This window comes from Scyliorhinus canicula, chromosome 25 (genome assembly GCF_902713615.1).
Source record: "Scyliorhinus canicula chromosome 25, sScyCan1.1, whole genome shotgun sequence".
Taxonomy (NCBI): Eukaryota; Metazoa; Chordata; class Chondrichthyes; order Carcharhiniformes; family Scyliorhinidae; genus Scyliorhinus; species Scyliorhinus canicula.
In genome coordinates, this window is record NC_052170.1 from 21,432,644 (window position 1) to 21,456,972 (window position 24,329).

Consider the following 24,329-nt stretch of genomic DNA (forward strand, 5'->3'; position numbering starts at 1 on the left):
GCCTGCCCTTTCTAGTGGTCAGCCATCTGCCTGCCTCCACCTTCGGTGTGACCACGTCTCTAATTCAATCAATCAAGCAGTTGATTGATTGGAGAATTCTACATCAATAGAGCAGGGTCTTATCCTGCTGGTAGACTGAGTTTATCTCACTGAGACACAGATAAGAGTCCATTCTTCCTGTGGGGCTCAAAGGGATTCTCTTTTACATTTTTCTGTTTTTATATTGTGGTTGGTTCAATTTAAGGATTTGTTGGTGCTGTGTGTGACAGTTTATTTACACCATGGCCCAGCGGCAGAGGTATAACTGTGGCCAGGCAGTCCTGGGGAAACGGGGTACCTGTGTACAGCCAATAACCAGAACCTCGGGGTGAACTGTGGAGAGAGGGGCAGAACTGTTTGAAACCGAAAAGCCTTCAGCTGAATTGGTGGCTGGAATGATGATTCTGACTATTTGAGAGTTTGTGTGAAATGTGAAAGGGCAGCATTGCAAGCTGTTGTAACGATGTCAACCCAGAGGGAGAAGGCTCCAAGGATGGACAAGTGTGACCCTGACTGCTCTTCTTTTTCACAGGCTAATGGCAGCTGGCAGGATGCTACTACCCCATCTTCTGTGACTTCACCTACTGGAGGACCTGGCAGTGTCAACTCCGACACTTCCAACTGAGAGCTGCCAGCAACAATCCACTGCCCACTGGCTTTCATTTCATTCAACCCATAGGAGGAGAAGAATTTGATTCCAACCTGATTTCATTGGAAGGGTCATTGGGATTCTTTCTTGGGTAGAAGCTCCCTGCCACCTATTTGTAAATATAGTAGGACAAGTAAAGGTATTTATACATTTTTCACACAATTGAGTGCAGCCAATTACCTCACTGTAAAACCCTTCTAAAACCAATAGAGGAATGCTTCCTGTTTAGGTCACAGTGCTTACACTCTACCTCTGAGCAATATACACTAGACTTACTCTCATAGTTTAGCCATCACCTTATGTTTGTGAGTTTTATCCCATCCCTTCACCCTCTATCAGTGTTGCAATGTGCAAGTTTAAATTCCGCTCCACAGGTCAGCTGTATTAGCAAAACAGTTCACTAATAGACTGATGCATGAAAATAAAACTCAAAGTTATTCCTGCTTTTAAAGTGCCTGCTCCTCGGTGAGCAGGCGTTTATCTGTGTTTTGTGTAGGTTGAAGTGACTGCACAGACATTAAACCCTACACTGACCATGTGATTGTTGTAGGGTATCCAGATCTACTCAACTAATGCAGACTGACTTTTTATTTTGCTAATGACGTGTTAGTCTTTAGTGTCTGACTAGAAGTTAGTATTGGTTTTATGGATGTACAGAGCAGCTCTGAATCTGGCTAGCAATCAAAACAAAGTATTTCTCAGGGCTGACTTTAAACCACTTCCTCTTCAAGCATGGCTGCAGGTGGACAAGATCGGCACCACTGTGTTTACACCAGATGTTTCAGGAAAATATGCTGACACTTGGTTAATATGAAGCACCCTTTGTAAGATCCAAATCTCATTGTGCGAGGATAATGGGACCCCGGTCGCCCTTGTAGAAACTCTCTGTAGGTGAATGGGTTGACTCAGATCTGCTCTACGCTTCCCTGTATGATTTTGATATTGGAGCAGTGAGGTAGCACTGTGCCTGGGGACAGCTGATCCTGTTCTGCACTGTTCTGCACAGTGTGAATGTTAACAATGGCCAAAGCCCTTTATTAACTTTTTCTTAAAACTGAAATTCACTATGTAAAGGAGAATAGGAATAATGGATAATAGGTTTTTGTTAGTTATTGTGACCTTATGTACTCTGTAGTTCCATCCCTTAGTCACCCTTCACCAGAAACCTGTTTTTCTGGTGATCCCCAGTTAGTAACAGCCTTTTTGTGTAAACTCCTTCTGTGTTTCAAAATTGCCAAGTTACTGGATTGATTTAAATGGGGGGGTGGGGGGAATAATTATTGGACAACTCTTGGAATCACAGTATAGAATAAAACAGTCCACGGTATCAATGGAGTGGACGGTACGAGACAGAAGCATTTCATCCTGTAGAGATGGGGAAGTCTTCCAGTGTGGTAACAAAAAATGAAATTGAGTTTGAAATGCTGAGAAAGTTTACTTTAGTAAAGTGATGTCGGACTGCAGGAATGGCCTGTGCCCAACACTGGCGTTTCCCAGTGATTCCATTTGGGATTTTATAAATCATTCAACAGACTGTCAAAAGTAACTTGATATTGAAAGGCAAGATTGGAGTTGTGACATTCCTGAAAATCAGTCCTTTTTGTAGTTGCCTTCTGTGTGCAATTAATGTATATCCAAATCTACACTGCCTGTACCAAAAATCTCCATAACACACAGACGCTCACACAAAAAGTACACATGGTTCAGCTTTACTAACTTTTTTAATCTTCCGTTTCTGCCGTTGTCTCGATGGTCGTGGTGTTTGAAATTTTGAAATTTGATGTCATTGTAAAGATTCTAAATCCCAAAGGTAATTTTTACTCTGTGTGCACAGACTCAGTTACTGTAAATGTAAAGATATGACTGATTGAAGTTTCAACTGGACTCTGTCCCAGACAGATTCCCAATCTCTTTTTTAAAAAAAATATGTGGAAGCTGAGCTTTTCATTTGCTGCACAACACCCTTGCTGCCCCCTAAATGTTCCGTCTTTTGCTATGAATGTATTCAGTCCCCATGAAGCTTTCGGCTGCCATTTCTGTGCATTGGTCCAAGGTGATCTGTGCAGATTTTGGATTTGGAAGTTATGGAGCAGGCTGCTGAAGATCACACTGTGGGGGGAAAACTTAAACTACAGGACAGCTGAGTGAGAATCGGCAAATCCAGGAACACAAACAAGTCAGTCGCCCCATGAAAAATATCCAGCTTTAAACAAAAATAGTCTCATGAATGTTTTTTTCTTTAATTGCAAGATATTCTTTGTTGGCATCCGTTTAATTTTCAGCAAGTGGAAGATTTGTATGAATCCGATGAAAGTCTGAAATGTATTAGCCCTTGGACAGGCTGCTGTTGCAGCTGCTATAGCCTCGAGTGCTGAATTCCCACCTCAGCATCGATCAGTTTAGATCTTGGCATTAGATGCTGCATTAACCTGTTGAGCCACCACCACATAGTTGAATTTACAATCATTCTGGATGTGTTCCACACCCTAACGTTTGCAGTGTTTCTATCAATCGTGGTCTTTCTGAACTGTCTGCCGGTTAAGGAAAGGGTCCTACAGTGCTGATCATTTTATTTCACCCTGGAAGAGTGAAGCGGTGTAAATCCCCTATAATCTGAGATTGTGATCCAATATGCCTGAATCAAAGTTCAATACAGGAGAAATACAAGAGATTTCTGTTTATTCAGATGGAACTTAAAATTCACATTTTTTAAAAAAGAAAATGATTTTAATCCTACCAACAAAATACAAAAATAGAAATTGAGGTTGCAACTGAAGCTATTTTGTGCAGGGAATAATTAACAGGGGGGCATTTTCTACAGGCAGAAGGCTAACTCCACTTGGTCCAGTCTAAGTTTCTCCTTCACATGTAAGATTTCTAGCCCCTGTACAATGCCCCTCCTCGTCCAGCACTTGCAGTTGCATTTTTGATATGTGGGGTGAGAAAGTTAATAATATTTCCAGAGATGTTCTAAATATACCAATCTTAACGATATTCTCAAATTATCCATTTGAAAATTGAATTGGCAATTTTTCCCTCCAGAAATAATTTTTAAAAAGTTTTCTCCTACTGCACGTTGTCTTTCACTGAGAATCAGTGAGTTTGATCTCACTGAGGTACTTGTACCAGCAGTAACAATATACTGTAAGCTATCGATCATGAATAATTAATTTTACAAAGTCACATTTTAAAAATTGTTAATAGAAATCAGAGTGCTGGCAAGGCAAGTCATGAATTATATTTATGGTTAGTAGACACCAACACGTAGTATCCCAATATTTAAAATTAAGCTTTCTTTTAAAAGAAAGTTGAGAAACAAAACTAGGTAGCAGCTGGTAACAGGAAATAAAGTAGCATTGTTGAAAAAATAAGAATCAGGCTCCATGAACTCTCAGTAAACCCCATGTGCTTTCAATGGGAGTAAAACAGTTCCAAATAGGGAGGATCATACATCTGTTTAAATAGAAGCTATTGTATTAAACTTTTTTTGGAAAAAAGAGAAAACTCTAAAAAAGAAAAATGTATAAAATTTGCTTTTAAATCTTTTAGTAAGCAACTGCGGGTGTGGTGGTCCTATATTCAGTTACTGAGAGGGATTCATGCCTTGTCAAACCTTTTCCTTCAAAACGCGATACTGTGTAAACAACTTAATAGCAGTTTTGAAAAAACATGTTAAGGAAGAGGTGTATTGCGTTTTTATTTGTATGATTAACACAAAACAGAATAAAACATTTCTTTTGCCACAAACCAAATCTGTTGTGGATTTTAGTTAGTTTGATTTATGCACCAGAATTTTTTATCTAGCACCTACTTAACATGCTCTGGACCTTGAGTGGGGTTGGGACATGAGCTGGCATGGTAGAGGGGGAATGTTTCCAGGGGTAGGGGGAAGGAGCAATTGGTATTTGGGAGTGGACCCTCATTGGAACAAACACCACGGGAGCCGGCTCCTCTTGCCCATATCCCGTGCTTTACTTTCTGCCAATTCACCTTTCATATTTTGCACACCTTTTACTTCTAACATGAAATAGAGTCGGCATAAATTGGCCTTTTTCTGATTGGCAGTATGGAACGAGGGGTGTACCACAGGATACTGGATGAAGGGACCAAAGGTGCCTAAATTCGCTGCAACACAAAGATAGGTAGGAAGAGGACATAAGGAGGCTACAAAGTGATAGATTGAGTGGGAAAAGATCTGGAAAATGAAGTATAATGTAGTGAAATGTGAAATTAACCATCTTATCTAAATGGTGAGATTGCAGAGCTCCGAGATGCAGAGGGATCTGGGTCTGATTTAGCGAATCACAAGAAAGCTAGTTTGCAGGTACAGCAATTAGGAAAGCTAATGAAATGTTATCATTTATTGTGAGGGGAATTGGATCCAAGAGTAGGGATGTTATTCTTCAGTTAGACAGGACATTGCTAACACCACATCTGGAGTATTATGTACAGTGTTGGTCTCCTTCTCCAAAGACGTAAACGCGTTGGAAACAGTTCAGAGAAGCTTTATTAGCCAAATACCAGGAATGGGCGGGTTGTCTGATGAGAAAATGTTGGAATTGTATCCACTGGAGCTTAGGAGAGTGAGAGACCATACAGTGCAGGAGACCATTCGACCCACCGAGTCTGCACCGACCCACTTAACCCTCACTTCCACCCTATCCCTGTAACCCCATCTAACCTTTTTTAATTACTAAGGGCAATTTTTCATGGCCAATCCATCTAACCTGCAGTCTTTGGATGGAAACCAGAGCACCCGGAGAACGTGCAGACTCCGCACCGACAGTGACCCAGCAGGGAATCGAACCTGGCGCTGTGAAGCCAAAGTGCTAATCACTTGTGCTACCGTGCTGCCCAAAACAATGGCATTTTTTGACTTTTAATTCCAGATTGTTATGAATTTCACCATCGGGTATGGTGGGATTTGAACCCTGGGTGAGTATTACCTGTCCAGTGACAATCCCACTGTGCCACAGCCCTCCCTTTAACTTGATTGAAACCTGCTCCTGAGGGGTATTGACAGGGTGGATGTGGAGAGGATGTTCCCTCTCGTGGGAGACTCTAGAACTCAGGGTCACTGTTTAAAAATAAGGGGTGGCTCATTTAGATCAGATATCAGGAGAAATGTTTTCCGAAAGGCTGAATCTTTGGAACTCTTTCTCAAGCAGCAGTGGAAGCAGAATCTTTGAATATTTTTACAACGGCACGATAGATTTATTTTCATTAACAAGTGGGTGAAAGATTATTGGGGTGTGTCGGCCGGATGTGGGATTTGTGTTAATTAGATCAGCCATGATTTTATTGACTGGTGGAGCAGGCTAGAGGGGCTGTGTGACCTACTCCTAATTTGTATGTTTTCTCACGTCTCCTTTTGTATTGTTATAGTTTCTTCTGTTTAACCATTTCTACCCAATCATTTCACAGGATATTGCATTTTGTTTCCTGCTTCTTCCTCTCTTTGGCTGGGTTATAATTTCTTGCTGTGCTGGGAAAGCGGCTGAAATAAACTTATACATTCAATTTCATCTGAACAGGTCAAATACATTCATTGCTACTGAACGTGCCGACAAAAATAGAAAGTAAAGAAAATCTGGTAACAGCAAGATTTATTGAAGTTGTGCGCCGGTCCCTATTAATAGCGCACCAACAGGTTTACTGATTTTAAACTAGGACATTCTATGTTGCTGGCCAAGCACATAGAGAGAGGGACTTCCCTGGGGAAATGGGAAAGAGCAATTAGTACCTAAGACTGCACTAGAATCATGGCACTTGCAAATTAATAATATGCAGGTTTTTAAAGTCAGTTTACCATCACTTTCTTACTGGGATAGACAGAAACCTGGATCAGATTCCCAAGCACCAGCTAATGGCTGCAACGCAGCATTCAAATCATTTATTTCAAATCTAAATAGATACGCTGAATCCAGCCATGGAATGGAAAAGGTGTTGCACATTTTAAATCATGGAAATAAAATCATTCACCAACAGATTTTCAAAAAATTTAAATGCAAAGGTGTAAGATTTCTACCCAAAAGGCTGACATGAAAGATAGCTGGCAGCAATATCATGTTTAAATACTTGCTGAGATAGTTTGGGGGATGATGAGGAGTTTATCAGGAATGATAGACACCAAGTGTTGATTTTAAACAGTGAAGAGCGTGTGCGATAACTAATAGATTGGAACTCCCACCGGCACATTTCCAGCACTGACAAGTTTGGCATTAATCCATCAGTGGAAATAAACTTTATTCTTGTACAAACTTAATGTTTTTAAAAATTCATTCTTGGGACATAGGGATCTGAGTTTCCAGGCCTTGGCATCCATAGCTGCACTACAACTCACCAAGGCTGCTTCAATAGCAGCTTCCAAGTCGGTGACCTCTACCAGTGAGACACGTGGGAACACCACCACCTGCAAGATCCCCTCCCAACCACGCACCATCCTGACTTGGAAATATATCAGTTGCTGGTTCAAAATGCAGGATTGCCAGCAATACCCATATCCCGTGTAATAGAAAAGGTGGTGGTAATGTCAAACCTTGAACTGCTGCAGACAGAACTTTCATTTAACTGACTGACCAAGGTTACTGTTTGGTTTGAGCCTTAAGTCACCCACCTTACCCAATACATCCCCTCCCCAAGCAACATTTCGTGGTCAAGTTGGGTTGAGAACTGAACAGGCTCTTGGGCCAGTCAGTGTCACTGATAAACGGCTCACTGTTTAGTTTTTTCTTTAAATTAAAGGAAATTCAAATTCTCAAATGACCAGTGATATTTGAATGTGCATTCTCTGGATTATTGGTCCTGGAATAACCACACTAGGAATGACACACTGTATTTTAGGAGGCTGGATAAAACAGAGCAGGCAGGAGTCATCTCTGTGGATATCACACACTTTATTTAATGTACAATTTACAAACTGCATACAAAAGCTAACAGCAATTAAGGAACCAACATATGGAATCGGGTAGGTCAACAATCTCCATTTAATAGAGATGGGGGAACAGAAATGTTGCTACTACCACCAACACATTCATGGCTTTTAAATACTTGGGGTAGAATCTCTCATTCCTTATGCTGCAGATACTGATTTTCACAGGCTCCGTCCATTAATTCCTAATTTTACAATGTGAGCTCAAACCAAGACTCTGAATATTTCAGTCCAAAATGAGATTGAGTTAATAAACCTTAATCTCACTACAAGATTGTTTTAAAAAATGATTGCTGTTGGAGGCCTGATTTCCTCAGGTTTCAACTCTTCTGATCTCCTTCAGCCCTGAAAGTATTGACCCTTGGGCCCCATAGCTCTTTCGTAGTGCATTCCCGGTGACCATTCCCAACAGGAGTGGAATCAGCAGGAGATTCAGCCAAATGTGGAGCTGATCCTATTAGATATTCTCACATAGGCGCCATCAATAGTGATCCACTGTCTCCTTGCTCAGTCAGCATCTTATCATTCCTTCCACTAAGGATCTCAGCCTTTTGCTGCTGAGCTCTAAGCTGGGGGAAGGATGGGTGGGAGGATGAGGGGAAGCATCACCAGCCTCTTCAACCTCAGTACAAAGTGTGAAAGCAGTAAAGTCTCAGCCAAGATATTGAGCATAGTTCAGGTTCCTACACTGTGCGTCACAGGCATTAAATGCCCAATTTCATAGCAGCCTCCACTCTCTCCATCACTCCTTCATGACCGTTAGAAATTTCTGGAGCGGACATTCCTCCAGCCCTTTGAATGTTCTGGATGCTGCAAACAAAGGAGAAACTCAATCAGGATTTATTGTTTCTTTTTGTTTCACCAACTATCTGCCCACTTCACCTCCACTAACTCAAGGCCTCACTGCAGTTGATGAGTAAGCACTGCTCCCTTTGGGCAGAAGTTAAATCAGCTCATTCTCTTCTGCTGCAGCAAGACACTCTTTCATTGAAGTGGCTGTGGCTTCTCCAGATAATATCACAATGGGCCTGGAATAGGAATAGAGCAGCTCTCACTTCAAGCTGGATTTCAAAACACAGCAAACGGCAATGTTCCAGACAGACTCTCTAATACAAACACCGCTCAACACAGGGACACTCCGACATCTTCACAATGGATTGCAATAGTCAAGTCTTTTTAAAAGCAGGGGCATCTTATTTATATGATCAGTGTAACACCCCAGATTCTCCATTCATATTATGGATATAAATTATTGACAAGACATCTGAAGGCCTCAGTCAGCCCAGTACAATTCGAGCTGACCTTCACCCCAGTCAAGGCCCAGACGGTGGGTGGTGCTCTGAAGCTGTTTTGCGAGGAGATGATTAGAAAGAGTTTGGATGATTTTGCTCCCTCAACCCAGAGCCCTCCCTGGTCAGGGAATCCTGGGGACAGAAAGGAGTGAGAAAGGGCGGCTGGACGAAAGCTGCTGTGCGGCAGAGCAGATTTCGGATGCAGCCAATTCCACCGTCTGGCTGGGAGTAGAGGTCAACTCTGGGCAGGACAGGAGGAAACGGACAAACTCACCCAGTTGTTCAGATATAGTTTGTAGACTCGAATCCCATTCCTGCCGGGCTCTGGTGATCAGGTTCATGGTGAGTTGCAGCTGGTCCATCTACAAGAGGTCACATTTCAGCTCCAGCTTTTCATGGACAACCAAAAACCAAAATCTCCAAAGATAGCAAAGAACACTGGACTTTAGCTCAGAAACTCAACACTCCTTAGTCTACAGCAACGGATTCAACCCCTTGGCTGCTTAATTTACATCCGCCCAGAATGGGAGGGGTATGGGGGGAATGGGAGGGATATGGGAAGGTAAGGGGGGATGGGAGGGGTAAGGGAAGGGGGAATGGGAGGGGTAAGGGTGGAATGGGAGGGCTATGGGAAGGTAAGGGGGAATGGGAGGGCAAGGGGGGAATGGGAGGGCAAGGGGGGGAATGGGAGGGCAAGGGGGGGAATGGGAGGGCAAGGGGGGAATGGGAGGGCAAGGGGGGAATGGGAGGGCAAGGGGGGGAATGGGAGGGCAAGGGGGGGAATGGGAGGGCAAGGGGGGGAATGGGAGGGCAAGGGGGGGAATGGGAGGGGTACGGGTGGAATGGGAGGGATACGGGTGGAATGGGAGGGATACGGGAAGGTAAGGGGGGAATGGGAGGGGTACGGGGGGGGAATGGGAGGGGTACGGGGGGGAATGGGAGGGGTACGGGGGGGAATGGGAGGGGTACGGGGGGGGGGCAATGGGGGGAATGGGAGGGATATGGGAAGGTAAGGGGGGATGGGAGGGGTAAGGGAAGGGGGATGGGAGGGGTAAGGGAAGGGGGAATGGGAAGGGCGTAAGGGGGGAATGGGAGGTGTAAGGGTGGAATGGGAGGGCTATGGGAAGGTATGGGGGAATGGGAGGGCAAGGGGGGGAATGGGAGGGCAAGGGGGGGGAATGGGAGGGCAAGGGGGGGAATGGGAGGGGTACGGGTGGAATGGGAGGGATACGGGAAGGTAAAGGAGGAATGGGAGGGGTACGGGGGGGGAATGGGAGGGGTACGGGGGGGAATGGGAGGGGTACAGGGGGGGCAAGGGGGGGAATGGGAGGGGTACGGGTGGAATGGGAGGGCAAGGGGGGGAATGGGAGGGGTACGGGTGGAATGGGAGGGCAAGGGGTGGAATGGGAGGGGTACAGGTGGAATGGGAGGGGTACGGGGGGGAAATGGGAGGGGTATGGGGAGGTGTACGGGAAGGTATGGGGGGAATGGGAGGGGTACGGGAGGGTAAGGGGGGAATGGGAGGGAACGGGAAGGTGAGGGGGGGAATGGGAGGGGTACGGGAAGGTAAGGGGGGAATGGGAGGGGTACGGGAAGGTAAGGGTGGGAATGGGAAGGTGTACGGGAAGGTATGGGGGGAATGGGAGGGGTACGGGAGGGTAAGGCGGAATGGGAGGGGTACGGGAGGGTAAGGCGGAATGGGAGGGGTACGGGAAGGTTATGGGGGGGATGGGAGGGGCGTAAGGGGGGAATGGGAGGGGTACGGGAAGGTAAGAGGGGAATGGGAGGGGTACAGGAAGGTAAGAGGGGAATGGGAGGGGTATGGGAAGGTAAGGGGGGAATGGGAGGGGTACGGGAAGGTAAGGGGGTACGGGAAGGTAAGGGGGGAATGGGAGGGGTACGGAGGGGGGAATGGGAGGGGTACGGGAAGGTAAGGGGGGAATGGGAGGGGTACGGGGGGGGATGGGAGGGGTACGGGGGGGAATGGGAGGGATATGGGAAGGTAAGGGGGAATGGGAGGGGTACGGGAAGGTAAGGGGGAATGGGAGGGGTACAGGAAGGTAAGGGGGGGGAATGGGAGGGGTATGGGAAGGTAAGGGGGGATGGGAGGGGTACGGGGGGAATGGGAGGGGTATGGGAAGGTAAGGGGGGATGGGAGGGGTACGGGGGGGAATGGGAGGGGTACGGGAAGGTAAGGGGGGAATGGGAGCGGTACGGGGGGGAATGGGAGGGTTACAGGAAGGTAAGGGGGGAATGGGAGGGGTACAGGAAGGTAAGGGGGGGATGGGAGGGGTACGGGAAGGTAAGGGGGGGGAATGGGAAGGGTACAGGAAGGTAAGGGGGGGAATGGGAGGGGTATGGGAAGGTAAGGGGGGAATGGGAGGGGTACGGGAAGGTAAGGGGGGAATGGGAGGGGTACAGGAAGGTAAGGGGGGGAATGGGAGGGGTACAGGAAGGTTATGGGAGGGAATGGGAGGGGTATGGGAAGGTAAGGGGGGGATGGGAGGGGTATGGGAAGGGAATGGGAGGGGTATGGGAAGGTTATGGGAGGGGTATGGGAAGGTTATGGGGGGATGGGAGGGGTATGGGAAGGTAAGGGGGAGATGGGAGGGGTATGGGAAGGTTATGGGAGGGATACGGGAAGGCAAGGGGGATGGGAGGGGTATGGGAAGGTTATGGGAGGGTTATGGGAAGGTTATGGGAGGGATACGGGAAGGTAAGGGGGGGATGGGAGGGGTACGGGAAGCTAAGGGGGGGATGGGAGGGGTATGGGAAGGTAAGGGGGGGATGGGAGGGGTATGGGAAGGTAAGGGAAGGTTATGGGAGGGAATGGGAGGGGTATGGGAAGGTAAGGGGGGATGGGAGGGGTATGGGAAGGTAAGGGGGGGGATGGGAGGGGTACGGGAAGGTAAGGGGGGATGGGTGGGGTATGGGAAGGTAAGGGGGGGATGGGAGGGGTATGGGAAGGTAAGGGGGAGATGGGAGGCGTATGGGAAGGTTATGGGAGGGGTACAATGTAGTTTGAGTGTCCACAATGACTGAACATCGAACACCGAAGACCATCTGAACAGAAGGGATGAGGGATTCACTTATGGGAGATGGTGGTGACACCAAAACAAGAGCAAGGTGGGGCTGTGTTGGATCGAACCCCCCCCCCCTCCGATGGGAGTGTACTGACAGCTGGAAGTTATGGTCAGTTCACTCACTCTGCTGTGTGTGTTGGTTAGAGGCATCGGGCCTTCAATTCTTTAGCCTCTGTACTGTATTCATGTTCTACCCAAGCCACGTTTCCGTTTTCCACGATGTGTAAAGAGGAGACTGGAACCCTTTGCCCAGGAGATCAGAATCGTCCTGCGGGGAACGGTTGCCCTGATCTGGGACCAGTAAACCGTTCTCACCCAGTATGGGTCAACAACACCTTTGCTGCCTGTTTAGATTGTGTATCATATCAAAACTGCAGCTTCTTAATAAAGTATCTTAGAATCAACAAAGAGTTTAGGTAACCCGTGACTCTCAGACTGTAGTCTTCCAGCCCCCGCCCCTCCCTGCCCAATGTACTCACTATACATTCCATATTCTGGAGAATGGTCACATCCTCATCAAAATAGCACCGATAATCTGGCTTTGTCTTGATCACATCTATTTGGGAGTTCTCCATCATCATGACTGGTTCCAGGGTCTCTCCAGCCACTGCTACTTTCCCCAAATCACTGAATGAGTAAAATTAGAAGATTGTTTAACAAGACTTCAACATCTGCAACCAGAGAATGCCAGATCAGGCCAGCTCCGTCCTCCATCCCTACCCCCCCCCCCCCCCCCCCCCCCCCCCCCCCTCCCCAAAGGACTGCCAATGGTTTTGGAGAAAGTGTTTTGCCATCAGGTGGAAGCCAGGGTTTATCAGGTCCCTGATCTCTTCGCCGCTGCTCTGTCCGTTCTATCTGACTGGTCAGGTTATCAATCCACTCCCGAATCTCACTCAGTCACGTGGGACCAGTGGACTCCATTGCAATTGGTTGGTTAGCCTGACCAGGCCCTCCCCAGCCAAACTAGCTGCAAGTGGGGTTGGAATTAAGTGAGAGTCGCCACATGACCACAATCCTGCACAGGCACAGGCATTTGCACTCCCCTCTCCCACTGCTTCAGTGCAGATTATCACAGGAAAGTGGGCACAGAGAGGAAGGCAGACTGAGCTGCAGAACACAGGGAGGGAGGGGGCTTGGCCTTTTTAAATATTTGTTCATTGGGTGTGGGCGTTTGTGTCCATTGAACAGAGGGATTTGCGCGGGCATTTCAGACGGCATTTCTTTTTAAAAGAATTTTTAAAAATTGCTGTGGTCTGGAGTGACTTGGAGGCCGGAGTGGGTAAGGGTGGCCGGAGTGGGTAAGGGTGGCCGGAGTGGGTAAGGGTGGCCGGAGTGGGTAAGGGTGGCAGATGTGGGTAAGGGTGGCAGATGTGGGTAAGGGTGGCAGATGTGGGTAAGGGTGGCCGGAGTGGGTACGGGTGGCCGGAGTGGGTACGGGTGGCCGGAGTGGGTACGGGTGGCAGATGTGGGTACGGGTGGCATGAGTGGGTAAGGGTGGCAGATGTGGGTAAGGGTGGCAGATGTGGGTACGGGTGGCAGATGTGGGTACGGGTGGCAGATGTGGGTACGGGTGGCAGATGTGGGTACGGGTGGCAGATGTGGGTACGGGTGGCAGATGTGGGTACGGGTGGCAGATGTGGGTACGGGTGGCAGATGTGGGTACGGGTGGCAGATGTGGGTACGGGTGGCAGATGTGGGTAAGGGTGGCAGATGTGGGTAAGGGTGGCAGATGTGGGTAAGGGTGGCCGGAGTGGGTAAGGGTGGCCGGAGTGGGTAAGGGTGGCAGATGTGGGTAAGGGTGGCAGATGTGGGTAAGGGTGGCAGATGTGGGTAAGGGTGGCCGGAGTGGGTAAGGGTGGCCGGAGTGGGTAAGGGTGGCCGGAGTGGGTAAGGGTGGCCGGAGTGGGTAAGGGTGGCCGGAGTGGGTAAGGGTGGCCGGAGTGGGTAAGGGTGGCCGGAGTGGGTAAGGGTGGCCGGAGTGGGTAAGGGTGGCAGATGTGGGTAAGGGTGGCAGATGTGGGTAAGGGTGGCAGATGTGGGTAAGGGTGGCAGATGTGGGTAAGGGTGGCAGATGGGTTCTGACAACAATCTTTCATGGTCATCATCACACTTTTCATTTCGGATTGTTATTGAATTCAAATTTCACCATCGGCCGAGGTGGGATTTGAACCTAGTTCTCGGAGTATTACCCTGGATCATTAGCCCAGCGACAGTACCACGGCGTCAGCACTGTGCCTGGAGATGTCTGATGTGATGTCGCTCGACAGGAGGGTACCTTCCACGTGAAGACTCAGACCGGGTTATGTGAGAGCCACTCACATCGAGGAGGCTCCAATGCATCAGTGTAACTTACGTGGCTGCATTTGCTTTTTGCTGATAGACATCCAGCAGTCGGTCCCAAGCCTTGCACTCAGCATTTAACCTGCAATATAAACAGCAACACCGGGTGGAGGCTTTTATTTGATGCTTGTTTCGCTTCCTGAGCAACCTCTCACAGAAACACCATAATCCAGGGACAGCGTGATCAGCTCAGACTGTCCCATCGGGGGCTACGTTCAACTCAGCCCCACCTTTTTTTTTAGAACAGTACAGCCCAGAACAGGCCCTTCGGCCCTCAATGTTGTGCCGAGCAATAATCACCCTACTCAAACCCACGTATCCACCCTATACCCGTAACCCTTACGTTTTAGGACACTACGGGCAATTTAGCATGGCCAATCCACCTAACCCGCACATCTTTGGACTGTGGGAGGAAACCGGAGCACCCGGAGGAAACCCATGCACACAGGGGGAGGACGTGCAGACTCCGCACAGACAGTAACCCAGCCGGGAATCGAATCTGGGACCCTGGAGCTGTGAAGCATTTATGCTAACCATCATGCTACCGTGCTGCCTTGCCCTCTTGTTTTGGTGTCACCCTTGTCCCAGTACATGGATAGGAAGAAACCAGGGGGCAGAGATTTAGGTTAAGGAGCAGGAGAGTTAGAGAGATGTCAGGGAAAGCTTTTTTACCCAGAGGGTGGTGGAGGCCAGAACCCTCAACATTTAAGAAGCATTTAGGTGAGCTCTCGAGATGCCATACTATACAAGGCTGGGGTTAGAATAGATCGGTGTTGGGGTCAGCACGGTGGCTCAGTGGGTTAGCACTGCTGCCTCACGGCGCCGAGGTCCCGGGTTCGATCCCGGCCCTGGGTCACTGTCCGTGTGGAGTTTGCACATTCTCCCCGTGTCTGCGTGGGTTTCACCCCCACAACCCAAAGATGTGCAGGGTAGATGGATTGGCCATGCTAAATTGGAAAAAATGAATTGGGTACTCTTTAAAAAAAAAAAGAATAGATAAGTGTTAGTTGACTGGTGCTGCAAAACTCTGTATGACTGTAAAACTCTGACTAATCCGGGATCAGTAAACTGTGGTCAGTGATTTACCCTGGGATCATTCTGTTCTCTGTGACTCAGCTACTTACTGAGGATTCCAGATTAAAATTCTTGACAATTATTACACCAAACAATTGCAGGACTAAACAAACTGCTCGCACAAGTTACATTTCCACATTTTTGGAATATCTAATATCTATTAATGCTGTAGCCTTGGATCACCACCCAGAAAGCACAGGTCTTATAAATATAAATATACACACATATAGAGACACATTCAAAAACGCCATAACTGTCCAGTTTTCCTAATGCAAACCTGGTCACAGCCAATATTAACTGTCTACACCTAAAATAGCTTGGGGTGGGCAGCACAGTGGCTAGCACTGCTGCCTCACTGTGCCGAGGTCCCAGGTTCGATCCCGGCCCTGGGTCCGTGTGGAGTTTGCACATTCTCCCCGTGTCTGCGTGGGTTTCATCCCCACAACCCAAAGATCTGCTTGTTAAGTGGATTGGCCACGCTAAATTGCCCCTTAATCAAAAAATCTAAAATAGCTTGGCCCTGACTCCACTCTGATTAAGCTTTGATGATGACACCAAGCTGCTGGAGGGCGGTTAACTGTGTCCTGGGATCGAGCCACACAGACCTGGCCGGTGTCTGGTTCAGTTGTGTTCCTCAGTATTGAGAGGTGCCAGAGCAGAGTGGTGAGCGACATTGGTCTGCTGAGAATGGCGAGGCTACATGACCGTGGCCCTGATGAGCAGGCTCTGTAAGGGGTGGAGGATAGGTGTGGACAGTGTGTGGGTGGGCCTGCAAACCATGTATGTTTTGGGCATGTCTGAAGCTCAGGAGATTAAAAGGGGAGGCATGGGGAGTTGGGCAAGGGGGGGGGGGGGGGGGGGGGGGGGAGAAGGGAGGTTGGTGGGGTATTGGGAATGGAGAGTTGATTTTGTTGTTGGTTTGGTGTGTAGTTGCTTAATTTGTTGAAATTCATAACACAAGACTTCTGATGGTGACCATGGTCGCACATTTGATAGTTCCCGCCTGTGATGGACTTTTGGACCTTTTCCCCGTTTTTTTCTGGATTTTATGGGATAAATCGGTGAGGACTGAGACAGCGAGGAGAAATCCCCCTCCGGTATGTGGAAAATTGGACCAGAAGTGGCCGTGTGAGAAGACAATGTCCTATTAAGGAAGACGCGGGTAGAGCTGGTAACGCGGGAAAGCATGGCGGAGAGCAAGGGCGGCACAGTGGTCGACAGGGCAACAGGTGGAGTTTTTTTGAAGATTGCTTCGCCAAGCTGAAGAAGGACACACTGGACCCGATTACGGCTTCGATTGATCAAGTTGTGCAGAATCAGGAGACCCACGGGAGAGCGATCCAGGAGGTGGAGAAAAAGGTGTCCGAGCACGAGGAATACCTAACCGTGCTGGAGGTCAAGGTGGAGATGATGAAAGACCGCCAGAAAAGAATGCGGGAGCTGGAGGATCTGGAGAACAGGTCCAGGAGGCAGAATCTTAGAATTGTCGGCCTCCCTGAAGGCAGCGAGGGATTGGATGCGAGGACGTCTGTGACAGCTGATGGGGGCTGAGGCGTTCCCTCGGCCCCTGGAAGTGGATGGAGCGCACAGAACCCTCGCGAAGAAGCCCTGAGCGTACGAGCCGCCGAGGGCCATGGTGGTACGCTTTCAGCGATTTCTGGGCAAGGAACACGTTCTACAGCGGGCCAAGAAGGAACGGAGCAGCAAATGGGAGAATTGTGAGCTGCGCATTTATCAGGACCTGGGCGTGGATTTGGCCTAGAGGCGGGCTGGATTCAATCGGGCAAAAACAGCCCTCTTTAAGAAGGTGGTGAAGTTTGGGATGCTGTACCCAGCCCGTCTGTGGGTCACACATGACGAAGTATGGACTTTTATTAAAGAAAAGAGGCTGGAGGCAAATTAAAAAACACTGAAGCCTTGGAGAGTACTGTGGTGGTGATTTGTTGTGCTGCGCTATATCAGTATAAGTAGTGCTCTGTGTAACAAGGGGCTGTTTGGATGGCTAAAGGTAACTTTGTCTTGCAGGGAGCTGGTTAGAGGGGGGGGGGGGGGGCTTTGGGGTTGGTTCTGTTTTTTGGGTGTTTTTTTTTTTCTAAATTGGCTGTTCCTTAACTGTTTTTGTTCTCTGATGTTTGTTTCCTGGGGAATGTGATGCTTTTAATATGTTTGTCCAAGTGGGGGGGAGGGGGGAAGAGAACAATGGGGAGACAGGCTGCTTGGTGCTAGGGGCAGGCACTATCAAGTCAGCATGGGTCAGCTGACTCTCGGAAGCACAGTGGGGGGTGAGCAGGTGTTAAGCTGGAGCTTGACTTGGGGGGTTGGGTTTCTAGTGTTGTTGCTGGGGGGGGGGGGGGGGGGGGGGAGCTGCTTTGCTGACAGGAGGAACTGTTACTAGGGGACAAATGAGAGGTCGGGAACGGCGACTGCCTGAAGGCGGGCTCGAGGAGGCGGAGGGCGCAAGCTAGAGGCTGGCCTAAAAAGGGTGATGGCTAGTCGGCGGGGGGGACATGGAACGTCAGAGGGCTGAATGGTCCGGTCAAGATGGCTCGCGTGTTTGCGCATTTAAGGGGGCTGAAGGCGGACGTGGCAATGATACAAGAGACACACCCAAAGGTTACATACCAGACGAGATTGAGAAAGGGGTGGGTTAGCCAAGTATTCGACTCAGGGCTGGACTCAAAGACCAGGGGGGTAGCGATCTTGATCAACAAACGAGTGGCATTCATATATGCTCCGAATTGGGACGATGTAGAATTCATGAGGTGGGTGTTAGGTAAGATCCCAGACTTAGAGTCACATAACCTGATCATGGGAGGAGACTTTAACACAGTCATTGATCGGAATTGGACCGGTCAAAATCCAGGACAGAGAGGAGGCCGACTGCGGCAAAGGAATTGAAGGGTTTTATGGAACAGATGGGGAGTGTAGACCCGAGGAGGTTTGCACGGCCGAGGACGAAGGAGTTTTCCTTTTTCTCACATGTTTGCAAGGTATACTCTCGCATCGACTTTTTAGTTCTGGGCAGGACGCTAATACCGGAGGTGGTGGAGACTGAGTACTCGGCAATCGCACAGTGTCAGATCATGCCCCGCATTGGGTGGACCTACGGGTGAGTTTGGACAGAGGACAACATCTGCTGTGGAGACTGGGTGTGGGGTTGCTAGCGGACGAAGCGATCTGTGGGCGGGTTAACAAGTCCATCCAGAACTACCTGGAGACAAACGATACGGGGGAGGTCTCTGCAGCGACGGTCAGGGAAGCTTTGAAAGCAGTGGTCAGAGGGGAATTAATCTCATTATGGCCCACAGAGAAAAGGCAAAAAAGGCTGAGGGGGACAGGTTAGTGGAGGAGATACTCGGAGGCCTCGGACACGGGGCTACTGAGGGAGAGGCGGAGGTTACAGGCGGAGCTTGGGCTGTTGACCGCAGGGAAAGTGGTGGAACAGTTGAGGAAGGCAAGGGGGGTGATTTATGAGTACAGGGAAAAGGCAAGCAGAATGTTAGCGCACCAGCTCAGGAAAAGGGAGGCGGCCAGGGAGATAGGTAAAGTAAAGAGTAGAGGCAGGAATACTGTCCTGGACCCAGCGGGGGTAAATGAGGTATTTAAGGGCTTCTATAGTAAATTATGAGTCCGAACCCCCGACTGGGATGGAGGGGATGAGGCAGTTTTTGGATCAGTTGAGGTTTCCAAGTATAAATGAGGATCTGGTGGAAGAGCTGGGAGCCCCAATTGAGATTGAGGAAATAATCAAGGGGCTGGAGGACATGCAGTCGGGCAAGGCCCTGGGCCCTGACGGCGACCCGGTGGAATTCTAGATGTTTTCAGAGATATTGAGCCCACTGCAGGTGAGGACATTTAATGAAGCAAGAGAGAAGGGAGTCCCCCCCGCCCCCCAACAATGTCGCAGGCCTCGATTTCATTGATCCTGAAAAGGGAGAAGGATCCGGAGCAATGCGGGTCATACAGGTCAATTTCTCTACTGAATGTGGATGGCAAACCGCTGGCTAAGATACTGGCCACAAGGATAGAGGACTGTGTCCCGGGGCTGATAGGGGAAGACTGGACGGGATTTGTAAAGGGCAGGCAACTCAAGGCCAACGTTCGATGGCTTTTGAATGTTATTATGTTGCCCTCAGAAGGAGAGGAGGTGGAGGTAGCGATGGATGCGGAGAAGGCTTATGCTCGGGGAGTGGAATTACCTGTGGGAGGTGCTGGGAAGGTTTGGGTTTGGTGAGGGCTTTATTGACTGGGTGGAGTTGCTCTATCAGGCACCAGTGCGTATGAACCGGCTGAGGTCGGGGTATTTTAAACTACACCGAGGGAAGAGGCAAGTGTGCCCCCTCTCCCTGTTACTGTTTGATCTGACCATAGAGCTATTGGCCATGGCGTTAAGAGCCCCTAGGAACTGGAAAGGGCTGGTCCGGGGGGGGGTGGGGGTGTGGAGCACCGGGTCACACTTTACGCAGTTGATCTGCTTTTGTATATTTCGGACCCGTTGGAGAGGATGGGGGGAGTAATTCGAATCCTGGGGGAATTTGGCAATTTTTCGGGATATAAATTGAACATGGGGAAAAGTGAGATGTTCGCGATCCAGGCCAGAGGACAGGAGAAGAGACTGGGAGAGCCGCCGCTTAGAATGATAGGGAAGAACTTTCGATATCTGGGAATCCAGGTGGCCCGGGAATGGGAGGCACTGCACCCGGTTGGTAGAACAAATGGAAGGGGACTTTAAGAGATGGGACATGCTCCCGCTATCACTGGCGGGGAGGGTACAGACCGTGAAAATGGCGGTCCTCCCCAGATTTCTGTTTGTCGTTCAGTGCCTCCCCATCTTCATCCCGAGGGTCTTTTTCAAGCGGGTGAATAAGGTTATTTCGGGCTTTGTGTGGGCGGGTAAAACCCCACGAGAAAGTGTTGCTGGAGCCCAGTCGGGGGAAGGGTTGGTTGACGCTGCCGAACTTCTGCAATTACTACTGGGCGGCCAATATAGCCATGGTTAGGAAGTGGGTAGTGGGGGAGGGGTCGGCATGGGAGTGGATGGAGGCGGCGTCATGTAAAGACACCAGTTTGGGAGCACTGATAACGGCACCTCTGTCGTTCCCACCGGCCCGATACTCCACAAGTCCGGTGGTGGCTCTGAGAATCTGGGGGCAATGGAGGAGATATAAGAGAGTGGAGGGAGCATCGGTTTGGACCCTGATTTATAATAATCATCGGTTTGTACCGGGTAGGCTAGATGGTGGGTTCCGGAGATGGCAAAGGGCAGGAATTAGAAGGATGGGGGATCTATTTATAGACGGGAGCTTTCCCAGCTTGAAAGCCTTGGAGGATAAATTTGAATTGCCAGCAGGGAATGGGATATGGGAAGACATCCTGTACCTCTGCACATTAGTCTTTTGAAGAGTTTTAGGTATTTGCAGGTGCGAGACTTCCTGAGAAAACAGGTTCCGGCCTTTCCGTTGCTGCCGCCACGGGGGATACAGGATAGAGTAGTCTCCAGTACCTGGGTGGGAGAGGGGAAGGTATCGGATATTTACCAGGAGCTTTCGGAGGCGGAGGAAACTCTGGTGGAGGAGCTGAAGGGCAAGTGGGAGGACGAGCTAGGAGGAGAGATAGAGGCGGGTCAATGGGCGGATGCCCTAAGCAGGGTTAACACCTCCTCATCATGTGCCAGGCTTAGTCTGATACAATTTAAGGTAGTCCACCAGGCACATGACAGTGGCCAGGATGAGTACGTTTTTCGGGGTAGAAGACAGATGTGCGAGGAGCCCAGCAAATCATGTTCACATGTTTTGGGCATGCCCGAAGCTTAGAGGGTTCTGGCAGGGTTTTTCTGAGGCAATGTTCATGGTGCTAAACACACGGGTGGCGCCGGGTCCGGTGAGCTACCCTTGGAGTGTCAGAAGACCCGGGAGTTTAGGGGGCGAAAGAGGCTGATGTCTTGGCCTTTGCCTCCCTGGTAGCCCGGAGACGAATCTTGTTAACGTGGAGGGACTCGAAGCCCCCGAGTGCAGAGACCTGGGTTAGTGACATGGCTGGGTTTCTCAGTCTCGAGAGGATAAAGTTCGCCTTAAGAGGGTCAATGGTCGGGTTCTCCCGGAAGTGGCAGCCGTTTGTCGAATTTCTAGGGGAAAATTAAAATGTCAGAAGTTGCAGTATTCCAAGGGGAAGGGCAAAGAGGGCCGGATTGTTGTTTTTTTTTTTTTTTTTTTTTTTTATAAATTTAGAATATCCAATTCATTTTTTCCAATTAAGGGGCAATTTAGCATGGCCAATCCACCTACCCTGCACATCTTTGGGTTGTGGGGGTGAAACCCACGCAGACACGGGGAGAATGTGCAAACTCCTCACAGACAGTGACCCAGGGCCGGGATTCGAACCCGGGTCCTCAGCGCCGTAGGCAGCAATGCTAACCACTGTGCCACCGTGCCGCCCTGGATTGTTGTTTTATGGTTGGTAATGCCATGCCTCGTCCACGATGATAGAGCTTGTGGATTTTCTGGTCTCTGCGCACAGGCACAGAACAATAGTTTGGGGGAAGGTGCCAGAGAGTTGCCAGCACTCTTGGAACTGCACCCCGAGGTAAGACAAGTTCCTTGGAGGCAAGGGAAGAAATTAAAATGCTGAAACACCAAGTTCCACACAAACATCGAGATCACGATGGGAGCCACGTCCCCACTGATCTCCTAGTTTGTATCAAATTCTTATCCCTGAATATTAGGGCTGCAAAATCGAGAAGGCAAACTAGGCTGTCAGTCGGAGGTAGTGTGACTGCTGGCCTGGTGAACACGCTGACTCAGCCATTAGCTGAGCTCTCCATTCCTGCCCTGGGATAGTTCCCAGCTTCCTCTTGCTGACCCACCAGTACATGGGAGCTGGAGCAATCCTGCGAAGATTCACACATTCACTTCGTCCATTGAGAAAAATGAACAAGAGGCGGCGTTTAAAGAAATCATTTGGATTTATATTGAGCGTTTATGACTGTAGGATGCACTTCTTTCAAATAATGCCATGGCATCTTTTACATCCGCCAGGGACAGAACTCGGCATCTCTGACAGTGTGGCACTCCCGGGTACGACATTGGGGTGGCAGCCTGGACATTTATATTCGGATCCAAGAGTGGGTCCAGAACCCACAAGCTTCCGACTCTCGGGCAGTAAGACCCCTAGGGACTGAGCCTTGGCTGACACCGGTTAAAAACCTCTGGGCCTCTAAAGCAGTTTACTGGTCAGAAATGTCACTTTAAAGAGCTGGCACTACAGCTTTGTGCTTTAAGGTGAAACGTGAGGTCAGAATGTCATACCTCACAATGTCGCCCTTCAACTGCTTCATCATAACCTCGGTTTCAGGCGTGGGAAGAACACTGTAAAATAAACATCGCTCAGGTCACAAATATTGACACCAGGAGGGGTTCCTGACATGGATAATACCCACTCAGCAGTGGGCTATGGAAATCACATACTTGAACAAACACAGGCTCGACCAGACAGAACAAGTAACTGCAGTGTCAGGAATTTTATAGTCCAGTGATATCTGATGGTGCCTTTGGGGAGGAGTGCTGGAAATAATTGGCCTTCTCCAGGTATTTATTGAGGCAGTATGTTGTAGGATACACCCTAACAGCAATGCTGAGACACCAGCAGTACATGCAGACTGGGGGGGTACGTATTCCGGCAGTGAGCAGTTGGGGAAATCACATCGTCAGTCAGTAACTCCATGCTGGAATCGCCCTAGCAACTTGTCACAGAGCAGCTGAGGCTGTGGCCTCTGCACCACGCATGGTTAGTGTGGCTTCGGGCTATGTGTGGGCGGGTAAAACCCGGCGAGTGAAGAAAGTGTTTCTGGAGCGCAATCGGGGGGGAGGGTGGGTTGGCGTTGCCGAACCTCTGCAATTACTACTGGGCGGCTAATATAGCCATGATTAGGAAGTGGGTAGCGGGGGAGGGGTCGGTATGGGAGTGGATGGAGGCGGCGTCATGTAAAGACACCAGTTTGGGAGCACTGATCACGGCACCTCTTCCGTTATCGCCGGCCCGATACTCCACAAGTCCGGTGGTGGCTCTGAGAATCAGGGGGCAATGGAGGAGATATAAGAGAGTGGAGGGAGCATCAGTTTGGAGCCCGATTTATAATAATCATCGGTTTGTACTGGGTAGGCTAGATGGTGGGTTCCGGAGATGGCAAAGGGCAGGAATTAGAAGGATGGGGGATCTATTTATAGATGGGAGCTTTCCCAGCTTGAAAGCCTTGGAGGATAAATTCAGATTGCCAGCAGGGAAAGGGTTCAGGTATTTGCAAGTGTGAGACTTAGGTTTCGGCCTTTCCGTTGCTGCCACCACGGGGGATACAGGATGGAGTAATCTCCAGTACCTGGGTGGGAGAGGGGAAGGTTTCAGATATTTACCAGGAGCTTTCGGAGGCTTCTGCAGCACGCATGGTTAGCGTGACCTCTCCAGCACGCATGGTTAGCGTGGCCTGTACAGCACGCATGGTTAGCGTGACCTCTCCAGCACGCATGGTTAGCGTGACCTCTACAGCACGCATGGTTAGCGTGACCTCTGCAGCACGCATGGTTAGCGTGACCTCTCCAGCATGCATGGTTAGTGTGGCCTGTACAGCACGCATGGTTAGTGTGGCAGGTACAGCACGCATGGTTAGCGTGGCCTCTCCAGCACGCATGGTTAGCGTGACCTCTCCAGCACGCATGGTTAGTGTGGCCTCTACAGCACGCATGGTTAGTGTGGCCTGTACAGCACGCATGGTTAGCGTGGCCTGTACAGCACGCATGGTTAGTGTGGCCTCTACAGCACGCATGGTTAGTGTGGCCTGTACAGCACGCATGGTTAGTGTGGCCTCTCCAGCACGCATGGTTAGTGTGGCCTGTACAGCACGCATGGTTAGTGTGGCCTGTACAGCACGC

The 24,329-nt window shown here is 49.5% G+C and overlaps 2 protein-coding genes across 7 annotated transcripts in view; one reads left to right on the forward strand and one right to left on the reverse strand.

The window, feature by feature from the left end:
- Positions 1-4,440, forward strand: part of pbx4 (pre-B-cell leukemia transcription factor 4) — a 392,839-nt gene extending 388,399 nt beyond the window's left edge. For all 5 annotated transcript variants that reach the window (XM_038784746.1, XM_038784748.1, XM_038784750.1 and 2 more), the window contains one exon: positions 572-4,440. In XM_038784746.1, the coding sequence (XP_038640674.1) occupies positions 572-664 (93 nt within the window). In that variant the 3' untranslated portion in view covers positions 665-4,440. The remainder of the gene's footprint in view (positions 1-571) is intronic.
- Positions 4,441-7,567: 3,127 nt separating this feature from the next.
- The window catches only part of LOC119957107 (kinetochore-associated protein DSN1 homolog), a 48,974-nt gene continuing 32,212 nt past the window's right edge, over positions 7,568-24,329 (reverse strand). For both annotated transcript variants that reach the window (XM_038784804.1, XM_038784803.1), the window contains 5 exons: positions 22,713-22,772; positions 14,348-14,416; positions 12,474-12,621; positions 9,186-9,273; positions 7,568-8,429 (listed from right to left, as the gene is read on the reverse strand). In XM_038784804.1, coding sequence (XP_038640732.1) covers positions 8,362-8,429; positions 9,186-9,273; positions 12,474-12,621; positions 14,348-14,416; positions 22,713-22,772 — 433 coding nt within the window. In that variant the 3' untranslated portion in view covers positions 7,568-8,361. The remainder of the gene's footprint in view (positions 8,430-9,185; positions 9,274-12,473; positions 12,622-14,347; positions 14,417-22,712; positions 22,773-24,329) is intronic.